This window comes from Cyprinodon variegatus, unplaced genomic scaffold (assembly GCF_000732505.1).
Source record: "Cyprinodon variegatus isolate N-32 unplaced genomic scaffold, C_variegatus-1.0 Scaffold1501, whole genome shotgun sequence".
Classification (NCBI taxonomy): domain Eukaryota; kingdom Metazoa; phylum Chordata; class Actinopteri; order Cyprinodontiformes; family Cyprinodontidae; genus Cyprinodon; species Cyprinodon variegatus.
In genome coordinates, this window is record NW_015151954.1 from 123,222 (window position 1) to 133,274 (window position 10,053).

The window sequence follows — 10,053 nt, forward strand, 5'->3', positions numbered from 1 at the left end:
ACTCATTGACTCTTCAGCAATCCCTCACACTAAGCATGCTTGCAGCGACAGTGGAGAGGAAAAACTCCCTTTGAACAGGAAGTTAAAAGGGAGTGATCCACTGCTTTAGGAAAGACGTTATATTGGCTTGGCTTTATAGGTCTATTACTCTCTTTTAATTTTCAAATGACGAGATGAGAGGAGATGGGATTTTGTATCTTGACCCGACCCAACTTTAAACATCCCTATTAGTTGACCTCTGAGCTGCCAGCTGGGTTCTTTGGTCTTCATGTTCTCAAACAGAACAGCTGAGGCCTCCACAGAACAGCTCAACGTATAAAAGGGTTTTCATTTTTAATTTTAATTGGCTGCACTGGGTTTTATTTAGAGGCTTATTTGTAGAGAGGGTTTAAACCGATGCAGATCAAGCTTTGAATATCCTGATCTGAGCAAATTTCTGAAAACTGTTTCCCGCTAGTTTGACTAATTTGGCCTTCAGATAGAGAAGCAGATCAACGCTGTGAGGTTTGTGTTTCTAATGAAATATTTCTCTTTCTGCAGGTGTAGAAGCAGACTTCTGTTTTTAACCTTTTTTCTTCTCTGTTCTGTCCTCTCTTTTAACTTTTTAGCCCTCCTCTCTCCATTCCTTCCCTTCCTTTTCCCTTTATTTTCCGTCTCTCCATCCCTGCCATTCGATGTCACCCTGAATCTACCAGTTTTTATCCATTAAGCCATACGGCTCCACTTTGAAAGGAAATCTCCTGGTCTTCTCTTCTTCCTCTCTTGGTGCTCAGACAGCTATTCAGAGAGCTACTTTGCTGAGAGGACACTTAAAATAGAAAAGTTTCATGACTATAAATACATTTGTGGGAACTACGGAAGGCTGACTAACAGGTATGGCTGCTTTCACTTCCCTCAGGAGATGCAGTCATTTAAAGTATTTATCCATCATCTGTCCAACGTATTTCTACTGTTATAGCCTAAAGTCAGTGTTCATAAGTAGTTATGAATCTTTGCTTATTAGCTATAAAATTGTCTTCCTAAATAAGGGCCAATGTATGTGTCCTTCTTGCAGTACCGTATGCGGTCACTAGATGTCGCCACTTCAACCTCTCTGGTGTGTTCCCAGTGCTCCCATGAATCAGGTGGACTGACTGTTTTCACTCTGATCAGTGTGTTGATAGTTATAATAAATGTATAACTGGAAATAAAAACTCTTTTCCTTGGTAGTGGGTTTGATTATAAGGTGGTTTCTGTAAAATGCTGCTAAAAGCTCAGTCTTACCATCAAAATCTATTTTTCCGTCTTTGTTTGTGTCTGATTCACCAAACATTTCATCAATATCTTCTTCTGTGACTTGTTCTCCAGTCATATGAAGGATGTCTCCAAATTCTTCCCGGTCAACAAAACCGTCTCCGTTCCTGCAGGGAGAGAGAAACTCTTAGAGCGGCTGCTTCCCATCTCATTTCTCTTTAACGTCTTCACACCAACAAACAGAGTTTATGATGAAAAGATCAGCTTCGTCTTTAAAGCTGGTTTTCATCTAAAGGAGCCATGGATGTTTGATTTCTCTGATCTCATTATAAGCAGCTTGCAAATATAACCTTTCTGAATTATAGTGATGTTTAACAGATACCCTCAGGTTTGGTTTTGGTCAGATCTATGTAGGTTTAGGGATCTAAGATGTGGCTCTGATTGAAGACCCTGACAGGATGAAACAGCCCGAGGCGTTCAGAAACAAAACATCAGGTCTTTCCATTCAGTGGCCCACAGCAGGAGGATATTCAGAGAAGCTGCAGCACGTCCAGATCTGCGTTCACGGTTGCTCATTCAGTGTCATGTTGGCAGAAATCAGGCGGTAAGAAGCTTACAGGAATTCAAGAGGAAGTGGAATTCCTGGGCGTTGCCAAACCTCACACCCTGATCTCTCTGGGATGCTGCTTTTAAAGATCTCACAGCTGAAAATGAGAGGTGCTCAAAGACCAGCAAATGGCTGCAGGTGTTTCTAGAAATCCTGGCAGCTTATAAATGTGTCCCTGCATAAATGGCGTCCCAATGATTCATTGCATTATTCTCAGTGTATTTGTTTGTTTAGCTGAAGCACATGTTGCTGCAGTGTTTTCCACAGCCAGTATGCCCAGTGACAGCTGGTCTGTGCAACAAAGCTATTAAACATCAGCTCATTATTTCATCCAGAAAGCAGGCCATAAGGGGCTTACAGGAGTTCATGGCCATTTTTCAGTATGTGTACTTGTCCGTTCTCATGTGGTGGTGAAATCATGAAACGTCATCAGCCTCAGGCCCAGCGCTGATCCAGTTCACAAGAATGCTGGTGAAGAGTCTCAGGGACTTGTTGGCCTGGCTGAACAGGCGAGGCCATCCACCTATTCAGCCAGGCCAACAAGTCCCTTTAACGATCCTCCCTTCACACACTCACATGGGTATGGGGCATTGCAGGCTTTTTGGAGAGGCCCTGGGAAAAGCCAGCCTCAAAGCAACTCTGGCAAACCTCTGGAATGGAAAGCAGGGGCACTGTAGGGGGTACACTTCAGGAGTACAGAGTCAGGGGCCCTTTGCTAGGGGCCATTTGGTCTCTGTACAAGCAGATCAGGAGATTGTGCTGAATTAGCAGCATTAAGGTACAGCTGTTCCGGGTCTATGTGGGACACCAGCAGCCGACGGCCAGAGGGCGTCTGGTCTGGGGCCCAGCAGATCTCGTTCTGCTGGCTCCCTCCAGCCAACATCAAGCAAGCACTGGGACAGTTCGCAGTCGAGTTTGAAGCGGCTGGGATGAGAGTCTGGCACCATGGTTCTCATTTGAAAAAAGGTGACTTGTCCCCTTCAGCTTTGAGGAGAGTTCCTGCCTTAAATGGAGGATCTCAAGTGTCTTGTGGTCTTGTTCACGAGAGGAGAATGGATCAGCCGAACCATAGAATGATTTGTTGGGCTGCTGCTGTAATGCAGATAATTCACCTGTCTGTTGAGGTGAAGAGTGAGCTGATCGAAAAGGCAAAGCTCGGGATTGACCAGTTGGTCTACGTTCCTACCCTCACCTATGGTCGAGAAATCATGACTGAAAGAATGTGATCCTGGATACAGAAAATATCCTCCAATGAGCAGGATAGATGCCTAAGCTCTGAGACAAATCATGACAGGATAACTGAAATAATGTGCTTGGAATGTTTGTCTTTTTCTTCATTGGGGACCAGCAGGACCAGCAGGACCAGCAGGACCAGCAGGACCAGCAGGACCAGCAGGACCAGCAGGACCAGCAGGACCAGCAGCGACTCCCAAACATACTCCTCACAGTGAGATTGCATCGTTAAGTTTTCTGTCCCCCTTCTCATCATGTTCCTGTCTGGTATTTTTTGATCCTGCTCCATTTTGGATCCACTGTGGTCAAATTAGGTGTTTTCTTACTTCTTCTGCCCAAAACGTTTTTGCTTTATGTTTCTTCTGTCTAAAATGTTTTCATTAACAGATCAGATTTTTCAGAGTTTGGTGCTTCTTGAGTGAAACTAATGAGATTCTATTACAGAGGTTCCTACTTGTCAAAGATGCGGAAACACTCTGAAAGTTCCTCTTCGCTCTTGCCGGCCTGGTCCTCCTTCAGCTGCTGCACCATCATGACCAGGAACTCTTCAAAGTCGATAGTACCGCTGCCTGAGGACACATGGATTCGGGTCAAACACATTTTACTGTCATTCAGTAACTTCTTGGTTTTCTCAAGTTAGATTTGTGAAATATGTGAAATTGGGCTATAAACTGCTGTCACTGCAGGGTGTTTCTCTGAGATAAAGGCCTCAGTCCATCAGGTGAATGAAAACAATCGGCAGAGCGACCCAGGAGAAGAGGTAAGTTAGGGGGTCTCAGCAGAGACTCCCAGTCTTCCCTCTCTCCAGACTCCTCCTCCAGCTCTGTTGGGGGGGGCCCAAGGTGCTGCCAGGCCAACACAGAGACATAAGCCCCATTTCCACTACCCTCTGAAAACCGATCCCGGCCGAGCTTGGATCAGTTCACTGTGCCAAGCTCTGTTCCTTAAGACCGTTTACACGCCACGCCACGCCACGCTAGCACGGTTCCTCAGCGCCTTGTGGCAATCTACGGTACTACTGCTCTCTAGAGGTAAACAAGCAGACCATCATGGTGGCGCCTGTAACATTGAGGAAGTTTGCAGAGAGTCAGGAGAAGAAGGCAGCCTTTGGTGAATTTCCTTCACAGTCGGCTTTGGGAAGTGGATACGACAAACGATCGTCTAATCAGGGCTTCCAGACGCAGGAAACAACGACAGACGTTGAGGTTCATCACACTGCTAAGAAGAATCACCACTGGAAAAAACGTGTTCACACATCCTAAGAATAATAATTGAGCTTTATTGATCTCACATTGGAAAAATGTACCTCCGCATTTTACCCCTCCCCTTGGGGAGCAGTGGTCTGCCATCGTGGGGCGCCCAGGGAGTAGTGAAGGTTAAGGGTCTTGCTCAGGGACCTACAGTGACAGTCTGTGGGAGTGGGGCTCAAGTTCTATGCACTAAACACTAGGCCGCCACTCCAGTTGGCTCCTCGTCAGAGAATGGAACCCTGGTCTCCTAGGTAACAGGCGGGGATAATCTCCACTATAATACCGCGGAACGTGAACTTTTTATTCTCTCCAGCACTGTTTCTATAACTGGGCCTGTAGCTGGTACAGCCTAGTTGCAGCGTTCAGTGTGATGAACACATCCACGCTACAGCTGTGAGGCGACTGCCCCATGTAAGCCCAGTGTTATGGAGGATCCATAAAACATGGAGTTTCTTTCTGTGTGGAACAGGGAACAGGGTTCCTGCAGGTTCTTCCTTTTATGCTACAGCAGCCTTTAGATGCTGGTTGAACCTGCAGGCCTGAGTTGTGCAGAAAGCTAGTCTGAAGTCTAACATATTGCTTGCTGATGAATAACACCCCCCCACAGCAATCAAATACCGCCCTGGGTATCTCCTTATTTAGACTCACATCAACACCCTGTTCGGACCTGAGCCGTAAACAGCGGTTCTGACAGAGACTGGACCGGGTTCCGGTCAAACGAGTCCAGAGATGTTTGTCCTGATCATCTCTTCTTTAACCTGAAGATGATGCATGAAGGAACTCATTCAGCTTCTCTAATGTGCTGAGTAGCAGCAGGGAAGCATCTAAACCATGCAGGGACCCGCCTAAGCATTTCAGGACCAGTGCTTTGGTACGACAGACATGAAACCAGAGCACAGAAAAGGTCAACCTTCATGTTTCACTGCATCCTCACCATCCTCATCAACCTCCTCAATGATGGCATCCAGCTCCTCTCTAGACGGGTTCTGGCCCAGCATCCGCATCACGGTGCCCAGCTCCTTGGTGCTGATGTCACCGCCTCCGTCTGTGTCGAACATGTCGAAGGCAGCTTTGAACTCTGTCCCAAGAGAAGAAGCAGGTCAAATTCACATGAGATCTTGATGTTTTCTCCTCCTGGCATTTCACCTCAGTTTGCACAAACCAGCAGATTGTCCAGGAAATCTGAAGGAATCAAAGGTCATTTAAAGGACATGTGAAGGGTAAAATACCTGTTATCATTTCCTCAGTCAGGAAGGAGCGGGCATCGGTTTGGGCGTCGGTGGGCTTAGAGGGTGGAAGAAAAAGGTAGAAAAGAAGATGGAAGATGGTAAAAGAGGTCATCATGTCTGCTGAGTGATATCAGAAAAGATCATTCCTGAGATGTTGGCTTGTTGCAGGGAGAGAGAAACACCTAAGATCTTTGCAGATGATCTTGAAGGCGATCAAGAAAGCATCTAGGTAAGCATTTACATCCAGCACCAGAGAAAAGACTATATAACTACAACTAATGTAGAAAACGTGCAAAATCTGGATGTTTGCGGCTCTAAAACATAAGAACAAAACAGATGTTTGTTTTTTCAATCAAAGTGGGTTTTTCTAAAGGAGCCTCTGCAGGTTCATCTGCTGTCAGCTGCTAATTATTTTATGTTCCTCAGTCAGTGTACGGATTTATAAAATACTTTAAAAAACAGAAACCCAAGAAAGATATAAGTTTATTGCACTTATTTATCTTTTAAATAATTACATTTCTAAAGCTTCTTGAAACATCTCTCTTCTTCTGAAATAGATTCACACCCCTCCTCGGTGTCACTGATTGGCTCTCTCTATAGAGTGCTAGTTTTAGTTCAGATAGTTTTTCTTTGTTTTGACATCTTGTGTCTGACAGAAGCAGATTTAGGGAGACTTCCTGTTGTTCTCTGATCTCCTTTAAATGGGTCTCTGAGGTCACAGTCAGCCTATAGTCTGTTCTGCATCACATGTTTATACCTATTTTATCTGTTTTATCTATTAAGAGTTAAACAATAGATGATTTCTTCTTGGGAAATCTGCAGAGAGTATACTGACTGAGGTTTACATGCATCTATCTCTGCATGAACGTTTTTTCTGAAGTTAGTTTCTAATGTTCTCTAGTTTCTACTCTTTATTTGCTCTTTTTTAAAACTTTTTTCAGCTCTTTTGTACCTTCTAATTTATTCTACTGTTTTCCAACCGTGGGACGATTTTATCTTTTTTTGAACATGCAAAACAGAGAAATTACAAGTTTTCTCTTTTATGCTTTTTGTTACTATATACACTCTTTTTATATTGTCTATAAGCCACAGGAAGAGGAGTTTCCCCGAAGGAAGAATCCCAAGGGATAAATAAAGTTTAAAAGTTTAGAGTCTAAATCTAATATTGCTGGAGTGATTTAATTAGGACTAAATGGCTTTTGCTTTTTTACTGTCTGCAGGTTTAAACCCAGAACTGATTGCAGAGGTTCTACATACAAGAATCAACTGTTCATACATTTTCAATTGGGTTAAAATTTAGGATTTTTTGTGGACTTGCTTCAACTATTTTAAAACTAGTTTTTGGGATCATTTTCCAATTGAATCCCATCCGACACAAATTTTGTCCCTCAGTTGAATGGATTTCTTGTTAGGATTCCAGTTTTTTTTTTAAATGTTTTTCTTCTCTCCACCACCAGATGGGGCCTGTTCTCATTGGGCCTACTTGCACACCTGCGGCTCGTTGGGTCTTTACCAGAGGAGTATTTGAGCAGCAGGCTGTCACAACATGGACACCAGAGTGTTTGCCAGTATTTGGTACTCTAGCCAAACTAAGATTAGCAGAGTCTAACCTTAGCATGTCTCTCTGAGTCTAAACTTGCTTTGTCTTTGTTCTTCGGCAGGAAGCCTTCCTGTATCACTGGATAAGCCTGGACTCCATCTATGTTTTTGCTAACTCTCAATAAACCAGTTAACTTTTACCCTTGGTCTCTGATTGGTTCTCTGCATGGGGGTCAGATCTTTAAAGTCCATTATGACATTTCTGTCCAGATGTTTATTAACAACCAAAGCCCTGAAAGCTCAATCAAATCTCAGACCAGAAGAATCTTCTAGAGCAGGCATCCCCAAAGTCGGTCCTTGAGGGCCGCAGTCCTGCAGGTTTTAGAGGTTTCTCTGCTTCAGCACAGCTGATTTTGATGATTGCAGTTCAGCAAAAGCCTGTTAATCAGCTATCAATGTAAATGTGCTGTGCTGGAGCAGAGAAACCTCTAAAACCTGCAGGACTGCGGCCCTCAAGGACCAACTTTGGGGATGCCTGTTCTAGAGGATTATTTCTGGCCACTAAAGGGTTGCGGCTTCTTCACAGATCACCAAGAAAACATATTTATCATAAATAAATGAATTAATGTTGCACATAATCATTCTACCCCCATAAAATATGGTTCAAAGAAACCCTTTAGAGCCCCAAACCTCCTGATGTCCTCCCCATGCGGAGCTTAGAGTCGGGAGGAGCTGGATTCCTCAGGGAGCTAAGATCTGAAGATGCATGTCTGCAACTGTTAGCCAGGAGGTGGAAATAGCTTCCTATCAGCATGACGTGAGGTTTAATCCAGCAGCAGTTGGCCCAACGCGTTCAGGACGCTTCTTAAAGTGGAAGTTGAGCAACTTCAGACACGCTGTTCTTCTACTCCACTGGGTCATGTGAGTCTGCTGGTCCAGTTAACTCTGCCTGGTAGCTTCTGTGCTTCAGTTAAACCTTAAACTATAGAGATAATATAAAACTACTTTCCCATATTATCTATAGTCTAAACACTCCCATCTTCTGCAGTTATTTGGACCTTTTTCCTAACAGCATTTTAAAACACTACCAGTCCTGCCATCTTGGAGCTATTTTTAAGGTGAGACTGGATGAGGATTTGAAAGGGATTTCCTGAAGGTGACCGTCCTATTTTAGAGCTGGCAGGACAGACGGCACGCCTGCTCTCCACACAGCTGAGCGCCTTTATCTTCTGCATCACTCCTTCCTTTATAGATCTGCTTCAGAGAAACGCTCTCTGTGTAATAAGAAAAGGTTTCAGAAAGAGAGAAATGTTTCCAGGAGACCCAAATAGCTAAAAATCCGAATCGATAGGCGGTCCATTGGTTTTCCAGAGAAGGACAGTCATCTGAATGGGCCTAAAACATCTTCCTTTGAGGTAATTGCCTCTTTTTCTATCACCATCTGCAGAAATCCCGAAAAGATCAAAAAACGTTCTCATGTTCGCTCATCTTCCTGTCTGTCTTACCATGGCGCTGGGTTCTGCAGGTCACACACTGGAACGGAAAGTCTTCCTCCACACGGGTCGGCGTCACCGTGGCGTTCTTCTTCTCCATAAGTACCCTCTGCTCCATCACTCATCTCGCTCCAAATGATCGCCATTGGGCCCCCCTCATCAGAGCTGACCAATCAAAGCCCACTTTGCATTGTGCCTCCTTACAATCTACTGATGGACATCCCCCTTCTTTCCCCCCCACTGCCCCCATACTTAGATTACAGATAAGCTCACTGACATTCAGTCAGAAAAGGAAAACCCAGGGAGGCTTCAGGAAGCTGGAGCTTCTCTCCTTAGAGATGGACTCCTGACTCGGTGAGCCATGCAGGAAGGACAGAACTTTCCCGCTCACATAGATGCATTCAAACATGCAGGGATTAGGGCAGATTCCTAACGGACTGCATCATCCCAGCTCCGATCATACATCCTCCTCCTGCTCCATCGTCTGCACCGTAACCTGAGGACGCTCTGCTCTAATGCAGCTTCACCACAACTTCTCACTGAGTCCGGCCATTTTATGACATCAAGGAGGAAAAACTCAGAAAAAATAGATCTAGTTCATCTCCAAACACCTAATAAGAACGTTTAGTCAATGATGCGATGAAGTGAGATTAAGAATTGGCTCTAAAATCCAAGCTGACCAATCCTGTCATTCTTTTTTCCATGTTAGAAACCAGATAACTAATATGTTTTATAGGTAAAACGTTTCAGCTCAGTGGTGCAGTGGGTAACACTGCTGCCTTGCAGCAAGAAGGTTCCAGGTTTGATTCCCGGCCCGGGGTCTTTCTGCATGGAGTTTGCTTGTTCTCCCTGAGCATGCGTGGGTTCTCTCCAGGTACTCCAGCTTCCTCCCACAGTCCAAAAACATGATTGTTAGATTAATTGGCTTCTCTAAATCCTCCTTAGGTGTGAATAGTTTTTTGTCCTGTTTGTCTCAGTGTTGCCCTGGATGGACTGGAGACCTGTCCAGGATGGACCCCTCCTCTCTGTCCAGGGTGGACATCCAGTTAGTCACAGTCAGAGAAACAGGACTACACTGGAAAACAGGCCAAGCTCCAACATCTAGAAACAAAGGTGTTGATGGCAGCAGCACAGCTGATATTTCTCTCCAGGATGGAGTCACAGCCAAACAGGAACAGACCAGATGAAGCTACTATGAGAAAAAGCAGAGAGAGCAGAACGTTAGAGATTGAACTAACAGATTCTGCAGAGTGGGAGAATAGAGATAGAATGAAGCAGAATGATGAAATGGGGTCCCCTTTTTCATCATTCTGCAAAGATCAATTTCACATCTTAGTATCGGCTGATCACCCATCTTCCCTGATAAATCAGTGCACCCCTAGTGTGAAGGAATGATTCAGGAGGATTTTGATTCTTCCTCTATCAGGGCCCTGCCTTGATAGAGGAAGGGGGTGAGACTAAAGGAACCA

The 10,053-nt window shown here is 44.6% G+C and overlaps 1 protein-coding gene across 2 annotated transcripts; it reads right to left on the bottom strand.

The window, feature by feature from the left end:
* Positions 1 to 1,105: 1,105 nt before the first annotated feature.
* Positions 1,106 to 8,700, bottom strand: LOC107103666 (troponin C, skeletal muscle-like). 2 transcript variants are annotated; one of them, XM_015403456.1, is made up of 5 exons: positions 8,597 to 8,700; positions 5,553 to 5,607; positions 5,258 to 5,401; positions 3,528 to 3,642; positions 1,106 to 1,400 (listed from the first exon to the last, which is right to left on the bottom strand). In XM_015403456.1, the coding sequence occupies exons 1-5, from the start codon at positions 8,597 to 8,599 to the stop codon at positions 1,121 to 1,123; spliced, it is 597 nt and encodes a 198-aa protein (XP_015258942.1). In that variant the 5' UTR covers positions 8,600 to 8,700; the 3' UTR covers positions 1,106 to 1,120. The 2 variants fall into 2 exon arrangements, with proteins under 2 accessions (XP_015258942.1, XP_015258941.1); XM_015403455.1 differs by lacking the exon at positions 8,597 to 8,700 and adding an exon at positions 8,407 to 8,466.
* Positions 8,701 to 10,053: the final 1,353 nt, after the last annotated feature.